The sequence below is a fragment of the Aythya ferina genome (genome assembly GCF_964211825.1).
Source record: "Aythya ferina genome assembly, chromosome: 10".
Classification (NCBI taxonomy): domain Eukaryota; kingdom Metazoa; phylum Chordata; class Aves; order Anseriformes; family Anatidae; genus Aythya; species Aythya ferina.
In genome coordinates, this window is record NC_140306.1 from 15,482,347 (window position 1) to 15,510,066 (window position 27,720).

The window sequence follows — 27,720 nt, forward strand, 5'->3', positions numbered from 1 at the left end:
GGGGGGGGTTTGGGGTTAATTGGGGGGGGCGGGGCCGTCGGTAGGCTCCAGAGTGAACGGGGCGGGGCCGGGTTCCGGGCCCGGCAGGAAGCGGAGGGAGCGCGGCGGGGTTTGAACCGCGGGGCCCCGCGCGGCTGCAACGGGACCGGGAGCGGGAGGGGGGTACCGGGACCGGCCCCCCCCCAGCCCCGCCATGCCGATCCGGGCGCACTGCGCCATCTGCTCCGATTTCTTCGACAACGAGCGGGACGTGGCGGCGCTGCCGTGCGGGCACACCTTCCACAGCGCCTGGTGAGCACCGGGGGGGGGGGCACCGGGCACCGGGGGGGGGCAGCGCCGTGCCCCGCGCTGACCGGGCGCCCCCCTCCCCACCCCCGCTTCCTCCCCCAGCCTCAGCCGCTGGTTCGAGGCGGCGCCCAGCAGGACCTGCCCGCAGTGCCGCACGCAGGTAACTGGCACCCCACGGTGCCCCCCGGGACCCCCCGGTGCCCCCCCGCACCCCCACGACCCCCCGTGTCCCGCCTGCACCCCCACCCCCCCCCCGAGCACCGGGGGCTTCCCGCTGCCGAGCTGAGCACCCGCTGGGAGTGCCCCCCCCCCCCCCCCCAGCCGCTGTGTGCCCCCCCCCTCTGTGCGGGTCGACCCCTGGGCTCTCCCCTGTGTTTAGGTGAGCAAGAGGCACATCATCACCAAGCTGTTCTTCAACGTCGCCTTGGAGGAGCAGGCGGTGCCGGACGCGGAGACCTTGCAGGTATTTCTCTGGGGTTGATCCTGTCCGAGGGGCTGGGGCTGTGCCAGTCCCCAAGCTGCTGCCTGCTGTGCTGTGCCCATCTTTGGGACCCAAAGCACTTCAATGCCTCCTGCTCCTTCCCACTGCCCACCCTGGTCCCAGCTCCGTCACAGCACAGCCTCCCCCAGTGGTTGTTTACTTGCCCCTGCCCAAACCTCAGCCGGCAGCGCAAGGAAGAGCAGGGAAAGGCAGACTTCTTACGCTTCTCTCCTTGCCTGGAGCCCTGAAGCAGCACCAAACAGGCACCCAACTGCTGCTTCTCACTCGGAGCTCCAAGCTGCCACCGGTGGCTGTGGGAAGGTGGCTGCAGAGCTGCCCGAGGGGCAGAAGGAAGGTGCCAGGCTCAGGCAGGCGTCACTCCTGGTCCCCCCTGGAAGGAAGGGGCTGTTAGACAGAGCCCTCCTGCTCCTTTCTGTGCAGGTGGGTTTGTTTGCAGGGGCTCACGACGAAGCAGGGCAGGGTGCCAAGGCTGGCTTGGTTTCCTGAGAGAAATTAGGAGACGGACTAAAGCTGTGCCTGCAGGGGCGTGGGCAGTGCTGCTGCTGGCTCCCCAGGGGGATCCTGGCCAGGGCTGAGGAGCTGGGCCACGTTCTCCAAGTGCCACCCGTGGGTGGGAGGCCCTGCACGAGGAGGGGCTGCTCCGTGCTCTCCTCCGTCCTTTAATATGGATGGAGCGTGGCTCCGTATGTGGCGGAGTTAGATCTGTTCCATAAAAAAGTAATCCGTTGACCTTGGTATAATGGGACGCTTGTACCCTCTTGTGTTTAGAATCAGCATGTGCAGTAATTACCATAATTAGCATTGTCATGGCAACTGCTATATGTATATCGTATGTTTTTAAAATAAAGCAAGCCAGACTATGATGTCAGTAGCACTGTCATTCTCAGAGCCCGCAAATAAAGAAACCGAGCCCAAAGTGTGCGTGCGGAGGCAAAGAAAAAGCATCTCTGGGCACTCGAAGCCGTGTGCCCTAGATGCAAAGCAGTGGCTTGGAGCAGGTAAACATTGCCTGTAGGCCGCATTCAGATCAGCTCTCCTAAGTGTAAGTAGATGAGTGACTCAGAAATGGTATGACTGGAGAAAAATGCCCTGGAAAAGCTTTCTCTTCTCTCTTAGCCCTCCTCCCCAGGGCACACGGCTGGCTCCCCCAGCCATGCCCACTCTGCAGGCCGTGCTGGAGACCTGCTCCCTTGCTCCAGGGCAAGACTGCGGACTCTTCTTGTACAACATCATGATGTGTTACCATCAAGCCTCCTACAGAGGTTGTGTTGTTGTCGCTGGAGCAATATCTAGACCGAAGCTCCCAGCTCCCCTAATGAGGGAGCCGAGATCTCTATCGAACAGGAAAGAACCGAATATTTGCTGTGCGGATGAGGGCGGTTAGTTTTTAGGGGTACTCGCTGCCCCGTGCACGGCTCCGGGTTGCTCTGTAATCAGTCAGCTCTGTAATCAACCCGAGCTATATCTGTGCAGCCTGCAGATGTCCTCAAATGAGTCTCTGGCCTCTTGCCATGGTAGAGTTGGACTGGGGCAAGGGAGCGTGCCTCGGGGGGCTCACAAACCGCGTGCCAAGCTGTGACCCCACAGAGAGACAAAGCAGGGATGCACTTCTGTGAACCGGTGTCATGCACCTGGCTAGAAGTTGTTGGAAGGAACAACATTGTTGTCTGAAACCCTTCTCTGGGTTTCTGCTTTGCTTCCCACTGCCAGGCATTGGCTTCAGCCGAGGCACCGAGGGTGGCTTGTTTCCCTGGCGGAGCTGCAGACCCCAGGTCGAGCACTGCGGCATATCTAAGCTGTTCTCAGAGCTCAGCCTGTTGTGTTTGGTTTCTTTTTTTTTTTTTCCTCCTGCACTGCTCTTAAAGATGGTCCTCGGCCATCAGAACAGTCTCCACACGGCTGTTCCGAGAGCAGAAGTGTTAGTTTTGGGGTGGGACACCTCCCCAGGGCTCATCTGGAACCTGGCACTACCAGTCGCTTGTGACCTGGGGGGCCAAGAGCCCGTTTTAGGAAGGAGACTGGGGGATTTTGCTCCTCCTGGCAAAAAGGAGGCAGGAGGAGGATTCCCACCTGTAAATCTGCTGGGGAAGGAAGGAACCTGGGAGGACGGCTGCCTGTTTGTGGTCAGGTTATATGCATCTGATCCTGCGGCAGCGTTGCCTTGTGATTCAGGGTTGAAAAGAGAGCAGAGCTTGCATCTCTCAGAGGAGTGAAAATTGGGAGCAGCCTTTAGGAGCGGTGGTGGAGGATGAGGGATTTCAGATTAAGTTGATGAATGAGGTAATGTTACATAGCTGCCTGCGCTAGCCCAGGATTTCTTTTGCTCTCATGCTAATTAGCACGTCTTGTGAGCTCACTAATCGTTCCTGAATAGAACTCAGAGGAAGCTGCTTCGGAACAGTTCCTGCAGCAGAGTTAATTCCACCTCAGCCCTCCGGCTGTTGTCCCCCTGGGGGCAAATCCCAGTCAGTTCTGCTCAGCTTTCCTCCAGTCCCTTCTGCGTACCCAGCTTCAGATCCCATCTTCTCCTTCCTGGCTTTGCTGTCGCTCTTGGTCCAGTCAGCTCCGCGGCCGCTGCTCCTGCTATTCTCAGCTCAGATTTGCATGTAGCACTCTGGGTTGCACAGATTTGTGTGCTCGGCTTCTGTACTGTGTTGGCATTTTATTGAGGTTTTATTCCACTGCAGTTCCTGCCTGGCTTGTTATGTGCTTTCCTCTGCAGTTCTAACACAGCTTTTTAAGTCATCTTCTGTTGACTCTTTCCTGTATTTTTTTTTCCCCTCTCCCTCTCTAATGTGTGAGAGTTACATAAATATGGATGTAAAATACGTATATTTTTGCTCGTCTTTATAAACTCTGTGTGCTCCCTTTGGCTATTTGCCAGCACTCACAGGTCGCATCGCTCCATCTATAATTTAACCCACAAGTGCGTGCTCCCTCTCTCTGCTCTTTGGTGAAGGTGTTAGAAATGCCTGACCTTCCCCAGGCCCTTGGGGTGCCCAGGAGATGTTCTGTGGCACTGTTTGGGACAGAGGGGCTTGTCAGTGATCTTTTTGTGTCCACTTGGCTTAACTGTTAGCTCATCGGCCTCCCAAACTGCAGCAGCTTTGGTGTCTGTCGGAGTGCTGGCTGGTGCCTCTCGGTTTTGTGCTTCATCACTCTTTAAGAAGTTCAGGTGTGCCTTCGGGTCCCCCACCTGCACACGGCTCAAGTTCACCCCAGTTCAAAGTGGCTCGCGATCCAGCTAGTCTGGCAGAATCCCTGCCTTATTTGCCTTGTTTAGGTAAAACGTTATAAAAATCCTTCCTGTCTGATTTCCCGTGTTTCCCTGAGAGCCTTCCAAAATTATTCAGCTAAAACAAGATGACTGACAGTGTGAGAAACACAAGGTTGACAAGGCTAAGATAAAACTGGGATCTTCTCTTCTCTCCCCGAAGGGAGCCAGTTGGAGGTGCTCTTTTCGTTCCCTGCAATAATCCTTGTTTGTAACTCGGGGCTCGCTGTTAATGCGCGCTATTCTTAGCGCCTCGCTGGTGCAAATGGCCTGCTGAGAAACCTCTCAGGTCCTTTAGGTATGGTGAGAGCTTCTCCGCAGGCTGTTTCCTAATCGGGCTGTCTGTGCTGTGTTTCAGAATGAACTGGACAAGGCGAAGGCTCAGCTCTCTGCCAAAGGTGAGTTCCAGCTGCCGGCAGGTCCCGGGCTCTGCCTGCGTGCGCTGCTCTGGTCAGGCCCGAGGATTGTGTCTGCAGAGCTTGCCCCTTCCTGAGGCCAGGGGCATGGTGCAGGCTGTGAGTCCATTCTGGAGCAGCTTCTTCGGAGCTTTTTCCAAGGAGAGGCTGCCTAAAGCTGTGCAGAACCTGCAAAACCTGCCCGCGGGCTGGCCCAGCTCAGCTCTGACTGGGCTGCCCTCTGCAAATTTAGATACACGTGTGTAATTTCTTTTGCCTCTCTTACTAAGAGCTACAAAAGCCCAGCACGGCTACGTCTGGAGTAAGCTTGCTGAGAACAGAGCCTGTGGTCTCATCGCTGGGAAGCTCGCAGCTGCTGTTGCTAAAGGCTCGTTCCTGCTAACAGAAAAGGAGGGGGGGGGGTAAAAGTGGTGCCCGAGCAGCAGTGGGAAGGTGTTGGGTTTGTTTGGCTGTTGCAGTGCCACATGTGTCACTTGAAGAGCAGACGGGATTTGGTGTGTGCGCTTCCATTTTTCCCATCTTTAATTTTAGAGGATGTTTGAGGGAGGCAGGAAAAGCGAAAGCCCTGGAGACTTGTCGATGGGTTTTAAGCATCGTCTGTAGGCAGCCTGTCATCAGAACATGAGTCATGAGCAGCGAAAGGAAAATGTCAGTCGGAGTGACAGAAATCCAAAGACATGCTAACAGAAAGGAGAAGTCCTTAAAGAATGCTGGGGGCTCACCCACGCCCCGAGAGTAGTCTTCCCTCTGCCTTTCCTCCGTGCACGAGACAGACGCGAATAGCCAGTGGGCTGGGGCTTCGGTCCTCAGCCTGGGAGCAGCACTGGGGGGCCCGCACGTCGCTATTCTGAGGCCTGTTCTCGTGCTAGCTCAGTGCAGTTTGGTGACTTGGTAGGGAGCCAGATCTTCTGGGGAAGGTGGCTGGGATTCTTGCTAGGACGTTATCCAAGAAAAACTGCTTGAAGGCCTGCTCATCTTCGCGGCTTCTGGTGAGTAGAGGTTCGATCTGACATCCCCCTATCCCGGTCTGTTCCCGTGTTGGAAAGCAGCAGCTCGTTCCCACCTCCTGCTTCCTTTGCTATGGGCACTCTGCTCTCTGGTGGCTCTTGTGTATAAATTCTCCCCTTAAAGATGTGCTCTGCGCTCCCTGTTGTAGCGGAGCTGTGTAATTGCCAGCTTCTCATCAGCTTGCAAATGGCTCTAGAGGCGTGGAGCTCTGTGCAGCCCCAGCAGGTGAAGTGGGAGGCACTTGGAGTGACTCATTTGAACTCATTCCTGCAGCATAGGGAGGTTCAAATCCTGCCATCTGCCTCTGGGCAGCTGGGGAAGGAGGAGGGGGAAGCCCTGGCTCTTTTTGGGGATGTGGAGTTCCCGCAAATGCAGCGGAGCATCTCCAGGTTGTGCTGCCTCTGGTGAGGGTGGGTCATTCAGCTCAGCGGAGACAAAATGCTTTACTAAGGGGAACTTCTCTCCCTCCACGCTTCTCCTAGCACCTGTGTTTCTGCTGGGGTACATTGCTCCCCTCCTTCCCTGGTGGCTCCTGTACTGCCTGGCCCACCAGCGGAGCAGCACTGCTGGTCACACTCCCATGGGCCGTGGTGGCACCGTGTGAAACTGGACTGAAAGGAGGAGCAGCCTCCTGGAGGGGCACCCGGTGCCTCCCCACCGCTGCCAGCCCGGAGCCACAACAATTTTGGCAAAGGAGGAAGGTGCCGAGCTGTGGGCTTCACCCCCTTCTCAGCAGGGCTGGGCGGAGGGGCTGCAGCTTGCCATCGTGCCCAAGTGCTTGGAGCTTTCTGTCGGTGCTGGCTGTTCTGCGCTTAGCTCTGCCAGCTCGGGGCTGCTTGCTGCCCTGGGAGCTGTTCTCCCCTTGTCTCACCAAAACAAGTGGAAATCCAGCGTGGTTTTCACCATCTTCTCTGCGGTGTTTGGAGGCGTGTGCCTCGTTCTGTGCTGCCTGCACCTCTGCTGGTGGTGCTGTGGGGAGGGCAGGGGACATCACGGTGACGCAGTGGGGTCCATGCACATTCAGGATGGCCGCACATCCCACAGGGCTCACCTGCATCAGGCTCCGTGTGAAGGGACCAGGCTTGGCTCTCCAGCTTGGTGTGACTCCAGAGAACAGTGCACACCCGCCTGGGAGAGCATGCAAGAGTTAAGATGCATCAGCTTAATGCTAGCAGGGCTGGCACTGGAAAGCTATTAAAGGGAACTTGTTATCTTTACTGAAGAAAATCTCGAAGCCTGCTGGCACTGGGAGAAGCAATTGCTCGGTACAAACCCCAGAGCAGACAGCTTTTAGGGAAATGGCTCTCTGCAGGAACGGCCAGCTCCTAGCAGCCTGAGACCACAAGCAGCGTCTGTTGTGCTGCTGCTGTTGTTTGTGGGGCTGCTCAGGTCTGGGTTTCTGGGCCGTGACCTTTGTGTTTTCCCTTTTTTCTAGAGAAAGAAAAGCGAGAATGCCAGGCCATCGTGGACGGGCTGCGGGACACTCTCGATGTGCGCAATGCCACCATAGAGTCGCTCCAGAAGGTGCTGGGAGAGACAGAGATGCTGTGTTCCTCTCTCAAGGTACCTCTCCCATCCCATCCCGGCAGGACGTTGGCTCTAGCCGTTGCACAAGCACTGCTCGTTTTGGCCAGGTTCTCCCCGGGCTGTGATAACACAGACACGTGGCTCTGTGCCGGTGGGAATTTGGGGCTGGAGGAGCCACCAGCCCAGCCTGGGGAGTGTTGGCTGAGCCCAGCAGCTGGAGCAGCAGTGCTGACCGTGACCGCACAGGTATCGGCAGGAACAGTGTGGGAACTGGCCCCAGCGCCCTGCTGGGGAAGCGCCGGCTCCCTGCGGTACAATGTTCTTTTTAAACAGGTTTCGGTCAGGCGGGATTCAAGGAAAATTAGTTTCTTAGTTTGATTGGAGGAGAAATCAAACCAAAATATACGGAGGGGGAGTTGCAAGCTTCAGCTGAAGCGGGATCTGATCCAGCTAACTCTCCTGTCTCTGTTCTGTTGCCAGGGCTTTCCTTCGGTTAGGTTAGTAATGTGTGAAGTCCAGGGATCAAATATTCCCGTTGTGCTTCGGCGTGCAGTGACTCAGTGTGTAGTCATGCAGTGTGCATAAACAGCCAGTGGAAGGGGAGTAAGAGCAAGAAGCACTTCGTTGGGATGTCTGGGGGTGAGCAGGGGGACTTTGCCTCGGCAGCGGGGCGGGCTGGGCTGCCTGCTGTGTGCGGGGCCTTTGGGCAGGTGGGACTGGGAGCAGTGGGCTGGAAGGGGGAGTGGAGGTGAACTGCACCTCTCTGCTCTCTGCCCCTTGGGTCTAACCCTAAATCTCATGTTCCTTGACCTGCCAGGCCATGCAGCCCGGGCGAACTTCCAGAGGGGGCACGTGGTTGTGTCCCCACAGAGCAGCTGGGCTCTTCCTGGAGGAGCCACCTGAGGTCTGCACAGCATTAGCAGCAGGATGCTGTCGCAGGGCAGGAGATCTACAGAAGGGAATTAACGCCACACAGGCCTTGTTGTTGGCCAGCACAAGGTTTTGGTGTTTTGTTGTGTTTTGTTGTTGTTTTTTTTTTTGACTGCCCATGGGATTAGATTTACATCCAATCTGCTTGGGTGTAAAGGCAACCCGGGTCTGGATCATGCCCAAGATGCTCTTAGGATCCTGGGTACCTGGGTATACCAGTGGCAGGATAGTACTGATGCTTCCTAATCCTGTAAAATAAACAAACAAATAAAAGCACTCTTGTGACAGTGGAAGCTGGTGCTTGCTGCTCAACTCGAGCTCTGTGCTCGGCTTTCCTGCCGGGTGCCTCAGGAGGAGGCTTTGGGGTTGCTTTGCCTGTTGCAAAGCCCTCTGAGTAGGCTCATGTTCTTTTAGTGAAAGCTGGGCAGGGCACAAGGATTAGGGACCTGAGGGTAATCTTTTCCGTGGTGTTCAGGGTTTCCCATCTGAACGCCAAGCAAAGCTTTGTACTGCATCATTTCAAGATTAAAGCAGTAAACGTGCAGGAAAAGCACAGCTTTACTAGCTGTGAGGCAGGTCGAGCCCCCAGGCTGTCCTGGCTTCTGCTGGCACTGCCAGCTGCTGCTGAACCTTGGTGTGACAGCTTGCTGCTGTCTCGGCCTGTGTGAGGCTGGGGACCCTGCTCCAACCCAGCCCAAAGCTCTGCTCTGAGGGCTTTTTTTATTTTATTTTATTTTTTTGAAGCTGCTGTGTGAGGTGCCAGGGAACCTGCAAACTTAGACAACACAGATGCATTGAAGTGGTGTGAATTCAGGCCAGCTTTCCCACGTCCTCTGCCAAACTGCAGATCTCTGTTTCCTTAGCTCAGCTGAAGTTCGCTGCTGCTGCCTGCTGCTGGAGAGCAGAGAAAGGTGCTGGCTGCAGGAGATGTTGCAGCCTCCCCGGGCGGGTGAGAGAAGCGCCCGGGTGGGTGGCTGGTGTGGCTGAGATCTGCCAGGAGAGACCACGCAGTGTTCCTAGTTATGCTTTAAGCAGCTAATAGCAAGGAAAAGCGGGAGGCTAAAGCAAAGGGCTTAGCTGGGTAGGGAGCAGAATGCAGCAGCAGCAAGGTTTGCTTGCTTCGGACTCCTTTGCTTTTGAAAAACAAATTGTCGCTGCGGACAGGGTGCTGCCCACCCCGCAAATCCTCCTAGCAAGAGAGAAGGATCCAAAGCAGCTTCAGCTTCAGACTCCTCTTGCGATTAGCACTCGGACCCCGCTGTGTTTGCGAGGAGCAGAGGTAGGGGTGCAGCAGGGGGGGGAGATAAACTCTCCGTAATCCTGGGCTGCTGAGGTGGTGATAGCATTAAGAGCCAGCATACGCTCCCAGCTGCCCGCAGTGCGCATAAGCCAGGATGTTTCTCTAACAATCCCCGGAGCCCTCCTGACGGTCTGCGTGCGCTCGCTTCTCTGCAGAAACAGATGAAATTCCTGGAGCAGCAGCAGGAGGATAACAGGAGTTCAAAGGAGGAGGCCCGCCGTCTGCGGAACAAGCTGAAAACCATGGAGCGGTGAGATGCTGCGCCCCCCAGCCGGGCTGCACGCCTCCCCCCTTCCCCAGCAGGGAGGGAGAGGTCCTCCTGTGCTCGCTGCAACAGCCAGCCCCTCACACCGGGACTGTGACTTCTCCTTACCCCGTCAGGCTGGGAAGTGCTGCGTTAGCAGGTTCTGCCTGTCTGTGCTCTTGCCCCTGCTTCCTTTCCAGGCAGCTGCTCTCCCTAAATAGCAGCAGGGCACGGAGCTGTGTTCAGAGCGGCCTCATCCCTACTCCTCCGAGCGTGGCTGTGTGCTGCTGCTGTTATTGGAGAGGCTGCTGGGGCAGAGCCCAAATCCCAGCCCAGGAGTACAGTTAGCTGCACGGGTGTGGGGCCCAGAAGCTGCTCTGTCAGCCCCGTGTGCAGCACGTGTGTGCAGCTGCCCCTTCTCCAGCCAGTCCACGTCGTGCTAGCAAAATGCCCTGCCTGCAGTGGGGCCCTTGCATCTCTCTGCCACCTCTGCATTCAGGAGCTCAGGCTGGGGGAGCTGCTTGGGGGAAGCAGGGCTGCGGGCTCCTTCCCAGCTCTGTTCGTGACTCACGAGCTGAGGGTACGTTTTCATCATTTTTTTTTATGCAGGATTGAACTGTTGCTTCAGAGCCAGCGCCCCGAAGTGGAGGAGATGATCCGAGAGATGGGAGTGGGGCAGGCAGCAGTGGAGCAGCTTGCGGTGTACTGCGTCTCGCTGAAGAAGTGAGTGCTGCAGGCTGGGCACGGGCTGCTGCTGCCCTGGGTGTGCAGGGGGAGACCCCTCTGCAGGCACGCAGGCTCTGCAGGGCTCCTGCTGCCTCTTTGGGTTGTGACCGACAGATCCTGGGGACCCAGATCGCAGCCTGTCACACCGAACCGCTCGTGTTGTCACTGTAGTGACACGTGTGTCACCATGGGAACTGTCTCCGGAGCTGTCAGTGCACCTATGTGGTGATTATCGTTCCCTCGCTTCTCCTCTCGTGCCTGGGGGGAGATGAGTGGCTGAGGGGCTCCGGGTTGTGCTCTGTGCTGTGCTGCACCGTGCAGCTGTGGCCTCACGTGCTCCGGCAAGTGGGACCTGCAGTGCTGCCATCCCCTACCTGGAAATCCATCTGGTCCTGCCGGGCAAAGCCACGGCTTCTTTGGGTCCGTTCTGATGGCAGCTGAATAATTGCAGCTTCGATACAAAGCTGTAATGAGCCGAGTGTCCCCGTGGTGTAATTGGAAATGAATGCGCATGGCCAATAGCATAATGCCTCTGAGAAGTCACTTAAAGGAAAGTCCTCTGGTTGCTGCCAGCATGGAGGCTGCTCTGTTGGCTGTCCGTCTCTTGCAACAGCTGAAATGTTGCTGGATCTGGTTTCCATTTGTTCATGAACCTCTCCTCAGGCATGGCAGCCCCGCAGCCTCCTCCCTCCCCGCTCTGAGGCCGTGTGTTTGACACGCTGCTGGTCGGTGTCGATGTGCTCAGCTCTGTTCCCTACAGGACTTGGTGTCCTGGCTTTTCTCCAGTGGTTCTGCAGCTGCAGAAAAATGGTCTCCGAGAAGTTCTGTCTCCATCTTCATGCAAACGCAGCGCGATTCTTCTGGTCTCTTTTCAGGGAATATGAGAACTTGAAGGAGGCTCGCAAGGTATCCAGTGAGATGACAGAGAAGCTGAAGAAGGAGCTGTTTGCTGCCAACAGCAAGGTAAAGGGAGAGTGTGGGAGTCACAAGGCTGGCACCTGGTCGGTAGCTCCCACCCAGTAACTGGTCCAAGCCCCGTGCAGTGCCCCCTTCCCGCGCTGGGCACTCCGTTAGAGGTACAGCTGGCAGGGAGGTGTCAGGCTGGGGTTTCTGGGTCAGGCGTGATGCCGTGGTGTGCAAACACGGGCTGTTATCAGCACTATGGTCTACGGGGACATCAGCAGGGCAGAGCCAGCTGGAGCTTGGCAGGGGGCCTGGCCTGGAAGGCAGCAGCAGGCAGGGGTTTGCCGCTTCCCCTGGGCTCCAGCAGCTTGTGCAGCCCCCAGCTCCTTGTGCTGCAGCATCGGGGCCCTAGGAAGGGTGGGAAGGAGAGGTCTGAGCCAGCACCAGCCAGGCAGAGCATAGCCCTGGCTCGGCACAACCCCAGTGAACCCCCTGCTGGACTGGGCTGAAGCAGGCTGGCCAGGACTCCTGCGTGGTGCTGGGTCCGAGCAGGAGAGGTTCCCAAAATGTGAGGACACACACGGGGCTTGCACAGAGCCTCCCTGGGCTAGCGCTGCTCTGAGCTGAGCTGGCACAGGGCTCGGAGCTGCAGATATGCCCCTTGTTGCTGTGCTGCCCCTGTTCCAGGGCTGCCTGGGCTCTGTTAGCCCAGGCCAGGGATCCCTGTGTCAGTTTTGGAAGCGCGTCCCCTTGAAAAGCTCGTGTGTAGCCCTGCTCTCCGAGGCGCAGGTGTTCCCTGGGGTGCACCCAAGTCCAAGCTCACAAAGTGAGAGACTGTGGGTGGATTTGGCCTATTTTTGTTCCCCAGACATAGCTGTTGTGGTCCCATCAAACTGGGAAGAAGGCTCTTGGATTGCTGAGCTGCTCCCCAGGCAGGTTAACCCCTTAACGTGAGGTGCTGCCGTCGCCCTGGTTCTGGCCGAGTCTGTGCCAAAATGCAGTCGCTTTCTTGGGTCAAGATGCGAGTCAGCGTGCTCCGGGCTTGGCTGCCAGCGAGCTGACTGTGCCGTCGCTTTGTGACCCCACTTCCAGTCCTTTGTGGTGGTGCCAGCCCACCGCTCAGCCCCCGGTGCCCTCCTGGTGCCTCAGGTTTGCCCGTGTGCCAGTACCGCTGATGCACGGCCACCGCCCGGCCTGGGGCTGGTGGTGCTGGGATCCGCTGCGTGCAGAGCCCTGCAGGAATCCAGGCTGGAGCCGCCAAGCGTTAAAACACGGGAAAGCTGTCACCACCAGGCAGAAGGGCTGTGGAAGGCTTGTGTTGGGCACGCAGCCCTGGAGATCCCTCTGCAGGCAGCTTTAGGGAATGAGCAGGCACTGGATGGCTCTGGTGTAGGACAGCCTGGTCAGAGGTTGGCACTGGAAAACCAAAAGCAAGGAAGAGGAGCACGTGCTGCAGGGCATCCTGCTCTGCCGGGGACCTGCCGTCTCCCTTACCCGCGTGCTGGAACCAGTGTTGTTTTTTTTCTGCAGCTGCAGAGAACTGTTTCAGACTTGGAGAACACAAAGGAGGAGTTAAAAAGCACCCAGAAGGATTTGAAGAATGCAGACAAGGAGATTTTGGTGAGAATATTGGTTTTTAGTCTGCAGTAACTGGCAGCTGGCCATGGCCTGCAGCTGCAAAGCCAGGAGTTGTGCAGGCTTTTGCTCAGGGGCTAGGTTACCTAGCCTGACTCACCCCTTATCTGCTCCACCTCTGATCTCCAGGGGTGTGCAGCCCTGCCAGGGGTGTTTTAGGTTGGATCTTAGGAAGAACTTCTTTACCGAAAGGGTTGTGAGGCATTGGAACAGGCTGCCCAGGGAAGTGGTGGAGTCACCATCCCTGGAGGTCTTTAAAAGACATTTAGATGTAGAGGTTAGTGTTGTCGACGGGAGGAAGACACAGACGCTCAATATGAGTGAACAGTGAACTTCAACTTTAATGGATAGCTCAGTCGCCTTTTATCTAGTTCGAACATAATCAACTCATACATATTGCAAAAACTAAGCTCAGCATTGGCTAACATTTCCCGCTCTTTTCAGGTAGTTCCTCCTTCTTTTAGCCACCATCCCGCCTTAGGGACTTTCCCCATCGCTCAAGGGCATCGTGTCCTTGAGCCTGATTGGCTCTCAGCCAGCTGCGTACGTGCCAGACTCATGTGAGTTGAGTACGGTACTTTACTAGCCCATTGCCTCCTAACTGCCCAACATCAACATGTCCTATTTCACTTAACCATTCCTCCACAATTCCCCCGTTTTTATTTTGCGCTACAAATACCTTCTCTGTGAGTTGCTCTAGTTTCTTAGTTAGGCAGTTAAGGATTATACGTGCAGCAACTATAATCGATATAATTATAAGTAGAAAGCGAAGTCCCTCTTTAACTAAGAAAACCCATCCACCCATGTTCCCAAAAACAGATTTAAGCCAACCTTCAAACCAACTATCTTGTACTACAATTTTTTGTGTATGATCCCTTAACCATTTCAACTGGTCGTGAATTGACTAACCATGGTCAGAAAGATAAAAGCAACACATTCCTTCTACATCTTCACACCCATGTCCCTGAGCCAGCAATAAGAAATCAATAGCGGCCCTATTTTGCAATACAGCATGTCTTAGACTCTCCATATCTTGTGACATTTCAGAAAGAACTTGTGTTGTTACATTTGATTGTTTAACAGCCCAACAAGCAAGCTTATTAATGTTAGTCAAAGCGTGTGCAGTTCGCACACCAGGCACCAAAGAAGCAAAGAATCTTTCTGCTGGACCCCACAATTCTACATCATCATTACAGTCAGAACCCAGAGTTTTTAGTTCTCGTTTAATTCTTCTGCTCCTTGTCGAGTTCTGCCACGAGTGTAAATCTGGAGCGAAAAGTGTGAGTCGCCCTAGGTAACACGGTCCTCCAAAAGCATTGGCTGGTACTCCTTGCCATGCACGGTCTCCACAGATCAAAAACATGCCAGAGAGAAGCAGCACAGCCGCCGCTGCTTCCATGGTTACGTCAGACAGGCTGCAGGGTCCTGATGTCCGTCCCTCTGCTCTGTGCCGACTCGCCACACGGTGAGCTCCAAGCGCAGCGCTGCTCGTGGCGGTGACTGAGGGGGGTGGGGAGGCTCCCATTGCCCCGTAGCCCCAAGGCAGCGTTATCATTCTCTCCGAAGGCGGCAGTGGGCAATGCCCAGCTCCAGCACTTCCCGGCAATCCCAGTCGCTCTGTAGCGGCAGCAGCGACTCTCTGCTCAGCCTGATGTGTAGCTAAAGCGCTAGTGACTGTTCTCCAAGGCTTCAATAAATTTTTTAGCAGACTTAATATCATTAATAACATCATCAAACAATTTATCTCCGAATTTACACCACTCTGTTTGTTCAAAAAACTGTATCAGGATTTGTAAAACAACCCTGCGCTACTGCATATGCTAATAACCCTGGCAAATCTTTTTCTACAATCTATATCTGAAATACTCCGCTTTTCTAAAAAGCATCTGAGCAAATTATACGCCGCTTGTCTTTCATACCTTTATATATACAGTTGCAGCCTTTCCAAAGACCTCGGTGGCGCTTTTCCGGCGGGACCCTTTATAGGCTCATCCCGGGTGCGGGGACTCCCTTCCACCTTCTGAGCTGCGGATGCGGACTCCACGTCCCTTTCACCTTCCCAACGCGGGTGCGGGGATTCTTGTCCCTTCCACCTCCTGGGCTGCGTTGCAGGACCGGATCCTCCCTTATTCCGTCGAACACGTGGCCCAGGATCACTGCCAGCAGTGTCCAAATCCCGTTCAGACCGGTCCCTGTTCGGGCGCCAATTTGTTGTCGACGGGAGGAAGACACAGACGCTCAATATGAGTGAACAGTGAACTTCAACTTTAATGGATAGCTCAGTCGCCTTTTATCTAGTTCGAACATAATCAACTCATACATATTGCAAAAACTAAGCTCAGCATTGGCTAACATTTCCCGCTCTTTTCAGTTTGTTCCTCCTTCTTTTAGCCACCGTCCCGCCTTAGGGACTTTCCCAATCGCTCAAGGGCATCGTGTCCTTGATCCTGATTGGCTCTCAGCCAGCTGCGTACGTGCCAGACTCATGTGAGTTGAGTACGGTACTTTACTAGCCCATTGCCTCCTAACTGCCCAACATCAACATGTCCTATTTCACTTAACCATTCCTCCACAGGTTAGGGATATGGTTTAGGGGAGGACTTGTTAGTGTTAGGTCAGAGGTTGGACTGGGTGATCTTGAGGTCTCTCCCAACCTAGATAATTCTGTGATTCTGTGATTCCTTCTAGTGCAGATTTATGGATGAGGGGCTGCTGGTACTTCTCCTGTATCTTCCCTTAGCTCACTGCTTTCCCTCCTCTCTCCAGAGTTTGAAGAAGAAGATAGACATCCTGCAGGATACCCTGAAAGTGCCATCTGTGACCAGGGAGACGCTCAGCCGACTGGTCTTTGAAAGGTCAGCGAAGTTCATCCTCACATACAGGCCGAGGATATTTCCCCAGCCAGGGAGATATCCCCCAGGCTGCTGTCTCAGAGCTGGCCTTACAGCAAGTGTGCCCTGCTGTACAGGGAGCTAAGATCCTTGTCACACAGGAGTCCAGACTGATTGAGGCTGGGCCTGAGAACTGCATCCTTTACATTTTATCAAGCCCTTTCTTTCTGGCAGCGAGTGCTCTTACCCCAGTATGGCAAACTGGGCTGTGTACGCTGAGCACCAGCGGGCCGGTGTGTTTCCCTGGGCTCAGGGTGCTGCCGCTGTGAGCACAGGCCATCAGAGGTCAAACAGCACTTTGGGACATTGACCATAAAGCCTGGGGTTTGGGTTTTCCATTTGGGGACTTAGAGTGGAACGGGGTTTGGATGCTGGTCCTGCTGCTGTGGTGCAGCTCCCCAGGGGGGCTTGTAGCTGGGTCTCCCTCTCGTCTGCTGCGCGGCAGCCTCCTGACGGCTGCTGCTCTGCGTGGCCTTGCAGCCCTGCTCCCGTGGAACTGCAGCACCCGAAGCTCCACCGCCCAGCCCACAGCGACGAGATCAATCTAGACGCCACCTTTGATGTGGACACCCCCGAAAATCAGCCCTGCAAATCTCTCTTCAGCCCTGCGAAAAGGCAGAAGCTGGATAAAAAGCCGTGAGTTTTCCCTCCTCTTCCTGCTTCTAAAGGAGATCAAAGTCTCGCTGCTTTGGAAGTTGCTGTGTGAGATCAGACAGCTCTCCAGCTGCCTGGTGTCGCACTGCAAGTTTTGTCATCGTTTGCTCGGCCTTGTCTGTCCTTGCCAGCTCCACTTGAACAATGAATCTCCTCTGATTTGTTCCTTGTGCTTCTTGCAGGCCTCCCGTGGTAAATCTGGCAAAGAAAGTTCTGAAGGAAACAGTGGAGGTAAATGGACTGATCTTGTTTTCTGCATCACCTCTTCGATTCTGCCGTTAATGAGCTTGAGATGAAGGCCCCGTTTTCCTACGCGGGAGATGCTCTAAGCAGAGGCCAGCCCATCTGCAGAGCCACAGCACACACTTCAAAGTGCTCTGCTCGCCTGTCTCCTAGAAACACCGTGTTGCTGGCGCACAGACCTGGAGCCGGGCAGGAGAGGGAGGGTGGGGACGCACGCACTTCTTGCCGGTTGTCCTGCCTCAGATGCGCTTAGTGAATGCACAGCGTGGGTCTGATCACAGCGGCCACGGGGTCAGCTGGGGGGCTCTGTGCCCAGGTTCATGGGGCACGGCGTCCTGCCTCGCAGGCATTGCTCCAAACGAGCCCCAGTGGGAGGTGTGGAGCCTCTGTTCTTTGGCCTGACGTGCTCTGGGCGTGCCTGTTACCTGAAGTAGCTGCCCGCATTGTTAGCGCTGCCTGTGTGTGGACTAAATTCAGCAGGTCGTGCTGGTTGAAGGGCTTCTCTCGTTATTTTTGTGGGACAGAACTGGGCAGATGATCTGGAGGATGAGGCTCTTAAAGGGCTGCTGCCAGCATTCATCAGGAACTCCGTTCACTCCAAGAAGCTGACAGCGGGCAGCTTGCTGGGTTCCCACAAGAACACAGGCACGGTGAGTACGGCAGGCTGGCACTGCACACCTCTGTCCTGAGGGCACCCCACAGGATCGAACACAGCTTCCACCTTGCTGCATTCAGCGTGGGGAAAATAAATCTTGGAGCACGACCTGGCTGCCTCCCAGTCCTGCAGAGCTCCAGGGATGACAGATGGTCACTCCCTGCGTGGCAGCGGATTAAATGGCCTTCCACATCCCCTTCTTCCACCTCCTTGGAGCTTTGGGTATTTTCCTTGTACGACTCAGTCCCAGTGACAAAATCCTAAGCCTTGCGGCAACCTGGAAGGCTGTTTCCTTCCAGAAGGTCCCCAAACTTCCCTGAGGGGCTGCCCTTTCCCAAAGTTAAGGCCTTGGCGCAACTGCTGAGTGTCCTGAGTGCCTGCAGGTGCTTGTAACCTCCCCTGAACATGTGTCTTATGATCCTCCCCCGTTTCTTATTGAAGACAAGAAGTAGCCACGGCTCCGTGCTGCTGTTCCAGTCACGTTTATTTCTCCCTCCTAGGTGCGGATGGGGTATGACGGCTTGGGAGGCAGAACAAAGTTCATCCAGCCTGTATCCTTCCCTGTGGCAGTAGTGATGCTCTGGGGGACCTGTGTTGTTCCTCCTGTCTCAGCCAGATCTGTCAACTGGTGCACTTCTCTACATCTGACCAAGCGTGCCTGAGCTCAGCAAAGGCATCCAGGCCTTGAACTTGCTGCGAATGTTACGGGGGAAAGGTTTGTTGGGAAGGACCCAGCAACTAGAAATCAGAATGGTTTGCAGGGGCCTCTCCCTGCCCTGTGCCTGTGCAGCTGCAGCCCTCCTTCCTGGGGGACAGCGCTGTGCCTGGCCTGGAGGGTGCCAGGAGGCCTTGGGCTGCTGCTGGAGGAGAGGTTGCCCTAAACCCACATGCTCTGGGGGCACTGGTTTGTGTATGCCTGCAGCTCTGTTAGCACGGAGTGTGCATCTTCCTTCCTGGTTGGGACCTTACAGCTCAACCACGGCTGGGTTTGCTGCTGTTAGAGCACCTTAACGAGGGCATTTCCCAAATGCTTTTGGGGTTGCACCTCCAGGGCTGGCTCCCAGGGCTGTGGCTCAAGCTAGCCTGGCTCAGGTACCACTCTGTTCTGTCTGCGGGGCCTCGCTGTGTGCTGTCCTTGACCTTTTTCCCCTCAGACCGACCCCGCAGCCCTCCGGCCCTGTGCGGTGAGGAGCAAGAAGAAGACCGGCTCCAGGCCGGGGGCGGCAGCTCCCCCTGTGTCCCGCAGCAGCAGCCAGGCGCGGCTGGACGGCTTCCTGCACTGAGCCGCGGGCAGGAGGGCGGCCGTGGGCACAGCCCCTTTTACCCTTTTACCCTTCCCTTCCCCCCTTTTCATGTACAATAAACGGGTTTGCTCCTTCTGTGATGTCAGCGCGGGGGCTGTGATGTCACACCCCTGCTCAGGAAGTGACCTCACGGGGCAGCAGGGTGCTCATTGGGTGGAGGACTGTGACGTCCTGTGATGTCACGGGGAGGAGGATGCTCATTGGCTGGCAGGGCAGGGGAGCAGCGCTGCCATTGGACAGCAGGTGGGAGCGCTGGTGCAGCCCATGACCTCACGGGGAGCAGGACACCGATTGGCTGGCACCCCGTGACCTCAGACAGCACAGCGCAGCCCATTGGCTGCTCCACGGCAGGATAGCGAAGGCGGCAGCCCATTGGCCCATTGGCCTGCCGCCTGTGCCGTCCGTGTGACCTCACGGGGCGGGGCGTGCGCCGATTGGCCGCCGCCGCGTGACCTCACGGGCGGGCCCCTTCGGACGCCGATTGGCCGCCGGGCCGGCAGGGGGCGTGGCGTGGCTAAGCTCCGCCCCTCCCCTCCCTTCTCCCGCCGGCGGGCGGGGAGCGCGCGCGCTTTCGCGAGGGGGCGCGCGCGCGCGCCTTCGCGGGCAGCGCATGCGCGGCGGCGGCGGGGCCGGCGGCGATGGCGGCGCGGGGCTGATGGCGGCGGCGGCGGCGCGGCGCTGAGCAGCGGTCCCCGCCCGGCCGCCATGGGCAACGAGGCCAGCCTGGAGGGCGGCGGCGCCGACGGGCCCCTGCCCCCCTCCGCCGCCGCCGCCGCCGCCGGGGCCCCGCCGCCCGCTGCCGCCGCCCCCGGCAGCGCCCAGCCGCCTTCAGCACCGGGCGGCGCCGGACAGCGCCCGGGAGGCTCCGCGCCCGCCGCCAGGTCAGGACCGGGGGGACCGGGGGGACCGGGGGGCGGCCCCGGGGCAGCGGGAGCCGGGCAGAGCCGGGTTCGGGGGCTGCTGCTGGGCGAGACGCGAGCGGCGCCCGCTGAGGCCGCCCGAAAACGCCGGGGTGGGCAGCAGCTGCCGGCGGGGAGCTGCCCTCCCTCGCCGTTAATTAACGCAATTAGGGCTGGGGGCTGCGTGTGGAGTGGCTGCAGGGAGCAGCGCGTCCCCCAAAGGGAGCGTGGGGTCGGCAAAGCCTGCTCGGCCCCGGCCCCAAAAACAGAGCCAGACCCTACGCACCCCGGCCCGGGTGCGAGCCGAGCAAAGCCAAGGGCGCCGCTACCCCTCGGTGTGAGCCCACCCAGCCTCGCCTTGTGCCAGGAGGCAGCCTGGGCGCCCTAACCCCGAAGTGGGTTTTGGGTTTTGATTCCCTGTGGTCATATGCAGCAGCACGCGGAGGTTTTGGGGGGCAGAGGTATCGCGGTGTGAAACTTCCCCCTGTCCCAGCAGCCTGTCCTGCTCTGCTGCTCCGCAGAGACCCCAAAGCACAAGGGATGAGATGAGCTCGGTGCGTGGGGCTGAGCTGGGATGGTCCCAGCTCAGGAATAGCTTGGGGCAGGGTGTGGGGTTGCTGGGGGTCCCAGGGACTGGCCTTTGGCAGCCGGTGGAGCCCCGTGCAAGGACCAGGAAGAGGAAAGAGCATCAGAAATGGGGCTGTGAGAAGTGCTCTGAATTGGCGAAAACAGCTCAAGTTTGGGAAAAAAACAAACAGTCGTGCAGCTGAGGTGCTCTGTGCTGCCTGTATGGCAGCTCCCGTGAGCGTGCTGGGCATTGCCCTCAGCGAGTCCCCCGGCAGTGCTGGGTGGTCGGGATGTACCTAGCAGCAATTTAACAGAAATAAGAGAGAGCAACTTTCCCCGTTTATACAGAGACGGTTTTCACGCTTTTCACAGGCTGGCACAGATACACAGCCACTGTCTGTTCTAACAAGACGGTGCTAGAAACGAAGCCACGAAGCGAGTCTGTGACGGAGGCATCCCTGGCACGTACTGCAGCGGGGCCTGCCTTTTCCTCTATATTAAACTCGTATTCTTCGGGCTCTTTGCTGACCTTAAGGCTGGTGCTCTGGAGAAGCTTGCCACGCTCCTGCAATTAGAGAGCACAACTTCATTTGGTGTAGGATATTTGGAGGGCCAAGGGGAACGGGGCTGGGGCCGGGCGAGGAGGGGAAAACCAGCTGTGTAATATTTCAAGCCTATAAAACCCACCTGAGTGGAACAAAAAGGGAGCAGGGAATGGCTTACTGGGCTGACCAAGTCAAAATATTTGCTCCGTCAGGGATCCCACCGGGCTGCTTTTCGCCGTGATGGGCAGGCTGTGTCAGCTGCGGCCGCCTGCAGCAGCAGGTGGGAATTGGATGGTTTTTAAGGTCCCTTCCAACCCAGCCCCTTCTGTGCTTCCCTCCAGCAGCCCTGCTTTTACGCCTCTCGTGGCTTCTTTTCAGCTTCTTTTCCTCCCCGCCCTGCAGCAACAGCAGCTTCGTCCCCGAGCCTGTCGGGTGCAGGGTGCACCTTCCAAGGCAAACGCGACGGGGTGCAAGTGATGCTTCCTTTTCTGGTGTGCTGCAATGGGAATCTGCTTCTTGTGCTACACGGGGTCTGCAGGAGGAGCTGCAGCGTGTTCCTGGGAGGGTCCTCGCTCCACCTGCTGAGATTTAATGGAGACAGGGAATTAACTGCCCTGCTGGTGTGGTATCTGGATGATTCTTGGCCTCTTACAGCTTACAAGCACGCGCTTGCTATCGAAGGTAGACTCAGCATCTTCTCTGGGCTGGGGCAGGAGGCAGCGGCTCCCTGCCTGTGGAGGGCTCCCCAGAAGGCAGAGGAGCGTTACCACCATGTCAGGGGAAGCTGCTGCCAAATGCAGACTTTTTTGTGCATGTCCATGTGTTGTTTTTCCTTTCATTCTTTCTTTTTTTTTTTTTTTAAAGGCAACCCAGCTTGGCTTGAGAAGGAAAGCAGCAGTGTGACACAGCCTGGCTGGCGGCCCGGGCTGCTGAGGGGCTTTAGGAAGGCAGGCAGAGCAAAACCCAGAGTTGGGTTGTTGAAGCTAGCTAAATGACAGCAAACGTATGTGAACGCTGAACATAACCAAGTGTAGGAAGCTTGTCCAGGGGTGTGATGGGATATGTGACTGCACAAGGCTTAAATAACAGCTTCACCTCCCGAAATGTGCAGCTTCCCTCGGCTCCGAGCTGCGGTTCTGCGCTGCGCAGCAGACGAGGGGTTCACGTTGGCCTTGTTCTCCACGAGGATGTGATTAAGGAGCTCGGCGTGTTCTCTTTTGTCAGCAATGATTTAGTTGTACTTCCAGGCTGTAGTCTGTAGAATTAAAATGTGCGTGTGTTTAACGAGGCACCTTCCAGAACAAGGCACGAGGAGAAGCCCTCCTGCCCAGTCAGCACTGGGGCCATGGGGGGCCAGGGACAGCCACTGACCGCTCCCAGTCCTTCTCCTGCCACCAGCACCGTGTTGGGTCAGGGCTGGAGCTGCTGGAGATGGGGCAGGAGGTGAGGAAGGGATGTCTCATGGACACTGAGCCTTCCACCAAGCATCGTGGTCACACAGGGGTTTCCCTGATCCACGAGGAGCTCTGTCTCCTCCCTGAAGAACAGAGAGGTGCAACCTGCTGCCCACTGTGCCTGCCATCTTCATGGTTTTTGCAGCCTGGGCACGCAGGTGGAGAACCTCCTGCAGGCTTCCTCCTCTCTCCGCAGCCCTCACGTGGCTGGGAGGCAGCACACGGTGTCTGACTCAAAGCAGAGACCCGTCTGTGTCGCCGAAGGCCGGGTGTTTGGGGGCAGGTGGGGGCCATGAGGTTCCTTGCCTGGCTTCGGGGTCTGCCAGCACCAGAGGCCGTGGGGTGGCTGCTCTGAAAAGCTTCCAGAGAAGGGTTTGTCAGTTCCTCTGAAAGCCACAGAAAAAAATGCCTTGGGCCAAAGTGACGTGGGCACAGATGTGACGAAATGTGGTGCTGCAGGCGGTCGGCCTGGAGTTGGTGTGCCCATCTGCTCAGGCCCGGGATGGTGCAGCCACAGAAATGTATGCCGGGATGGAGGGACTTCAAGAGGCCAGATGTTGACACCTTTGGACCTGGTTTTGACTTCCCCTCGAGCAGCGTTTTGCCTTTCATCCCACTGGGAGCAGGAGCACTGCCTGCCCGTGGCCGTGGGGTGAGCGCTGAGGAGCTCCAGGGGAGCCGGGGCTGACGTGAGCTGCAGGAAGGGGGCTCCTGGCTCACGGGGGCTGCTGGCACAACCACAGCACGTCTCAGACACGTAGCCTGGGGAATGAGGGAATTTAATTGGGAGTTTGGCTTTATAACGGAGTTTGAGCTTTGTTAGGGGGTGTTCGGTGTGTGTGACCTCCCCTGACGTGCTCTTGGGGTTGTCCTCCTCAGGGTGCTCTACTCCCTGGGAGCCGTACGTGAGCATCAAGTCAATGTTAGGTGTCCTCTTATGCTGTTTAATGAAATCAAAGGGTTCCCGACCCTCTTGTCAGCACACCTGGGTCCATAGCGGGCTCCCCCACATGGGAAAGAGCCTGTAGCGTGCTGCTTCCCTTCGTCAGCCGAGACGTGAGGAGCACAAAGAGATTTTGCTGTATTTAATGTCTGTGAAGGGATGAAACTATATATGGGAATTACTTTCAAAGATTGACATGTTGTAGCTGTTAACATTTTTTTTTTCTTTACCAGAAAAAAAAAAAAAGCAACACAAATTGCAGCATGGGAAAAACAGGAAAAGCATAGCATATTTTTTTCTTTCATCTCCTAGAGAAAACATTTCAGTGACTGATATGTGAAGCTATGAGTTACAGAGTAGGACTAGTTGGAATTTGAAAATGCATAGTAAGGTCTTAAGGAACTTGGTAATTTGCTTTGCTTTTTTGAAAGAAACAAATCAGCTGGTAATGCGAAGCTTATGAAGGGGTTGGGGAAAATGCAGTTCCGAGCTAGATCTTTTTCCACGTTGACTATGAACTGTACTTTTTCCTTTGATGAAACATGAAATTACTTTTAATTTATTTTGTTCCAATCCCAGTTACATAAACTATTATTTGATTGTACAGCTGGACTGAAAAACCGTAGGAGGTCTCACATTTAGGATTTCGCTGCCTCTTTCTCATTAAGCCTACAGACTGATTTCTTTAAATGCACCTATTAATCTTCTTAGGGAGACAAATCGTTATTTGGTTGGAGGGGTCTTTTTTTTTTCTTTTTTTTTTTCTTTTTATTTTCTTTATAAACTACGCTCCAAGGCCAACTGGCAAAATAAGTGCCAATGCCTTGAAGCCTTCTCAGGTACGCCTGCAGTGCTGCCAGGCCATGTGATGAGCGCACGTGCTGAGGTGGGAGGCTGGATTTTAGCTAGGTCTGTGGGTTGAAGCCCACCCCGAGCAGCTCTGCCACCAGGTACCTGCTTGCTGTGGGTTTGTCGTGGTGTCACCGTGGGTGGCAGCAGGTTGGCACACACATCCTGCCCCCTGCCACTTGCCCATAGCCTCGTCCCCCAGTGGCTTGCCCAAGAAGTCCCCATGGAAAGAGGTAGTAGCAGTGTGGGGCTGGCACTCCTGTCCTGATGTACCCCTTGTGCTTGGCAGTAATCCCCGAGCCTGGCATGGAGCGGGTCCTTTTTTTCGGCTTTAGCTGTGCGGCATGTGTTGTGCCGTTGGCATCAGTTGAGTCCCTGCTTCAAGAACCCGTAGCACAGTGCTGCTTTCCGTGGCACTTTGAACTCGCTGCCCTGACCTGTGCTGGTGGTGAGCAGGGCTACGAGAGAAGTGTGGTCAGAGCAGGAGCTCTGGGCTGGGCTCTGTCCGTGGCAAAACGCGTGGCTTACTCGGGCCTGTCCCAGAGACCTGCTAGGCCGGAGCAGGGAAGGCAGGGTTTTCGCAAGCACTTTGTTTCCTTGTGTGTGTTCCCCTCTGCTCGTGTGCCTGCCCTGTGAATCTTCAGCTTCGTGGCTGCCAAGCATGCGGGTGAGAGGCGGTGGTGTGCGGTGCTGGCCCTCCTTCAGGCTCCTGCACAGCCAAGGCAGCACCACTGCTTGAGCTCCAGCGAGCTTTTCCTGGGCTCTCTTCTCCAGCACAAAAGAAAGGAGCAGAATCACATTAATCCTCACTTCCCTCCTCTGGCAGATCAGAATTTGGATGGATTGTAAGATGTTGTATTTTCTTGGTTTTCAGTCCAATCTGTCTAGTATCAGGAAAATGCAGGTGATCGGTGCGAGGGCTGCCAGGTGCGTGTGACGATGGTCCTGTTTGTCCTGGTACGACCACCTCTAGGACGTGTTCTCTTTGAAACGTGCAGATTTTTCACTCAGCTCCCTATCAGCTTTGTCTCCTGCCCACCGATGATGATCCACTGGAATTTGGGTTCCTTTCACCCACTCCCAGCACAGAAACTGCACCGTCATCGGGGCGAGGAGCTGGCAGGGCTCGGAAACGCTTCCTTGGCCTGCTGCCCTTGCCGACCTGCTCTGCTCTTCTCACTGCCTTCCAGCAGCGTCACTGAGGAGCGTGGGGAGATGGATGTCCGCCTGCTCTCCGAGCAGACCTGCGGGCTGCGTCCGCGCCGATACGAAGGTGGCAGATGTCTGCAGCAGATAGCGCTGGAGCACGTCGTGTCGGGGCCGTAAATACTCCTGATGCTGGTCTGCGCGAGGAGGCAGTGCTGGATTCAGCTTACATCGCTGTAAAGCATTCTGTGCTGCTCAGTGCCTACCCTGGCTGACCCGTTTTATTTAGGTAGGGCGGCTGTTTAGTCCCAAAGAGTGGAATTTTCCAAGCCTTCTCCTTTTCCCCTCTTTCTGCAAGCTGTATCTGCTTGGAAATCCTGCAGGTGGAGAGCAGGGGACGGGCAGGTTGTTTCCATGTGCATCACGTTTGGGGTGTCCTGAGTGCACCTTGTGTTCTGCTCTCCTCTCAGTGCTAGGTCCGTGCCTGGGGCTCAGGTAGCACCTGGACATCCTTGTGCTTTGGACTCCCCATGTGGCCCTTTTTCTGAGCAGCCAAAGCATGCTTACCCCTCGTTACCTTTATTAGCCTTGGTTTTGACTGGTTACGCCAAATTATGATAGAACATCAGATCTTGTTGAACCAGGACGATGGACCGTATTCCTAAGTCATGAGCCATAGTTTACCTTAGCCTGGGAGAAAAAAGGTATCCAGAAACATCACTCCGGGAGAAAACTCAAGCAACTCCCTCAGTATTCCTCTTGTACTTTGTCTTATCTGCCTTTCTTTTCTTGAAGCATCTCCGAGCTGCACTGGTTATTAGATTAGGATCTGATTCCTCTTGGCTGTACAACTCGGTTTCATCAAACCAGTGTCAATAATTGCCAGCTTAATTTTATGTATTATTAACTAGAAATGCAATCCAAAACACTCTGAATTAACAAATTATCATGTGGGGTTTTTTCTTCGAAACATGGAAACCAAGTCAAATGGCTGCTTTGTGGAGTAATAAGGCGGCTGCATCTGGAATCCAGTTCTCTCAGTGAGCAAACTCCTTCGCCTTGAGTTTCACCTGCTTCCCATCCTGCAGGGCTGACGGCCGGTCAGGAGGGCCGCAAGGATGGTGGCATGCAATGGGCAGGTGAGGCTGTCCGTTTGGGGACAGGTGGCCTGGTCTGAGGTGCGTGTGGGGACAAAGTGTCTCAAAGAACCTGCGAAACCTGGGTATGTGATGTTTTTCCTTGATCCTGTAAAGGATTTGGCAGGGGAACTTCAAGACTCCAGTTTCAGAAGCGCGTTTAAACTGAACGGCCTGAGATACTGAGGTTGATACTCTTAGCGGCATAGCTAGCGTGTTATCCTTTAGTTTTGCTTCCTTTCCTGCTGCAAATACCACATTTGCTCACACAAACATTTATTAATTCTGAGCGGGGTTTGCTGCTGGTGGCTGGGCTTCCAGCTGAGAGCTGCAGGCAGCGCTGCCCTGAGGTGGGCAAACAGCCCTGCGCCCTGCAGCAGTCACGGGGGGCACGGGGCGATCCCTGCCTGCTCAGTCTCGTGCCCAAACGCTCTCTGCTCCTGATGGCTCCTCCACACAAGGCATCAGCTCTCCTGGTACCCTGAGGCAACCGAGGCTGGTTGAAGACCTGAACAGCACAGGGAAATGTCTAGGGGATGACTCCGTGACGGAGGAGGTGCTGCGAGGTGCAAAGACACAGCTGCGGGATGGTGCAGGGGGCATTTTTCACAGAGGCACACAGAAATGTTGGGTGTAGCACTTTGTTTGCCTGGGCACAGAGGAGGCCAGCAGTCGGGCTCTCAGGCTGGGGCTCGCTGCAGCTACCCGGAGCTGTCCACCTCCCCGCAGCACGCCATCCTCATTTCCTCTTGTATCGGAGGCACCGGGGCTGTTTTAGTAAGCTTTCCTTTCCTTTCTCTAAAAATCTACGTTGGTTCCTTTCTGGTAAGTCATTACTGCCTCTTTTTTTAGGAGTGCTTCTCTTCCTATTTTTTGTGCCTGAAATGAATGTTGTTTCTCATGCCGAGCTCAGCTCAGTTGACTCGAGCTGTCATGGAGATGGATAATGATACATTTTTTGCATCAGCTTTTAATTTTGGAGCACAGGTGGAACTCATCCAAAAAAGGTCCCTGCAGCCTTCCTGGCTTCTGAGTGACAGGATACGAACCCACTACTGCCAGGGGGGCTGTGGAAGGGACCGTGAACACAGTCCTGATGGAGCCAGACCCCCGGCCAGGTCCCTCAGTGCCCGGCAGCAGCGAGCCCCTATCCCCATTGGGGCACTTCCCCACGGCAGGCCAAGAGCTGCAGAAACCCCTCCAGGTCCTTGACTGCATCGAGCCTGCAGCTCAAAAGGGAGCCTTGCAAAAACAGACTTCTGTGCCGCTCTCCAGGGGGGGGAAAGCCAGCAGCAAGTCAAGGGAACAGGCAGGCTGCCTCTGCTCTTCTGTTTGAATTGGTTTCCAGAATGTGATTTTCCCAAAATAACTTAATTGTGTATCTTTTTTTTTTTTTTTTGAGAACGTTCTATATTTGTTGATGAGCATTAAATTGACATTTTCTGAGAACTGTCCAAAACAGCTCCAAGAACTCTTCCCAGAGTGGCAGTGCCTCGTTCGGAGCCCGTTGCTGCGCGTGGTTATGGCTGTCTCATCTCGTGTGCATTGCTCTGCATTTCCTGACCTTGGATGTCACCTGTCACGCCATTACGAGACATCAAGTTCAGGAGAGCCTTCTGAAGCTTTTGGCATTCAGTTTCATCTTTGAATACTCTGAATAAATTTGTGTAGATCAGCAAAC

The 27,720-nt window shown here is 55.8% G+C and overlaps 2 protein-coding genes across 7 annotated transcripts in view; both read left to right on the forward strand.

Annotated features, from left to right (window-relative positions):
* Positions 1 to 125: 125 nt before the first annotated feature.
* On the forward strand, positions 126 to 18,575 carry TRAIP (TRAF interacting protein). The gene is made up of 15 exons (XM_084531564.1): positions 126 to 291; positions 391 to 448; positions 668 to 751; positions 4,423 to 4,462; positions 6,924 to 7,051; positions 9,401 to 9,495; positions 10,099 to 10,212; positions 11,091 to 11,178; positions 12,649 to 12,738; positions 15,520 to 15,608; positions 16,125 to 16,280; positions 16,481 to 16,529; positions 17,066 to 17,191; positions 17,697 to 17,747; positions 18,351 to 18,575. Exons 1-15 carry the CDS (start codon positions 194 to 196, stop codon positions 18,477 to 18,479), a joined length of 1,395 nt encoding a protein of 464 aa, XP_084387690.1. The 5' UTR covers positions 126 to 193; the 3' UTR covers positions 18,480 to 18,575.
* Positions 18,576 to 19,175: 600 nt separating this feature from the next.
* The window catches only part of BSN (bassoon presynaptic cytomatrix protein), a 69,718-nt gene continuing 61,173 nt past the window's right edge, over positions 19,176 to 27,720 (forward strand). For all 6 annotated transcript variants that reach the window (XM_084530359.1, XM_084530358.1, XM_084530360.1 and 3 more), the window contains exon 1: positions 19,176 to 19,381. In XM_084530359.1, coding sequence (XP_084386485.1) covers positions 19,206 to 19,381 — 176 coding nt within the window. In that variant the 5' untranslated portion in view covers positions 19,176 to 19,205. The remainder of the gene's footprint in view (positions 19,382 to 27,720) is intronic.

Excerpts from the sequence above, each read along its gene's own strand:
- TRAIP (XM_084531564.1), top strand. The coding sequence starts at position 194 with ATGCCGATCCGGGCGCACTGCGCCATCTGCTCCGATTTCTTCGACAAC. Across the intron at positions 449-667 it reads GCCCGCAGTGCCGCACGCAG|GTGAGCAAGAGGCACATCAT; the intron begins GTAACTGGCACC and ends CCCTGTGTTTAG. Across the intron at positions 4,463-6,923 it reads GGCTCAGCTCTCTGCCAAAG|AGAAAGAAAAGCGAGAATGC; the intron begins GTGAGTTCCAGC and ends CCTTTTTTCTAG.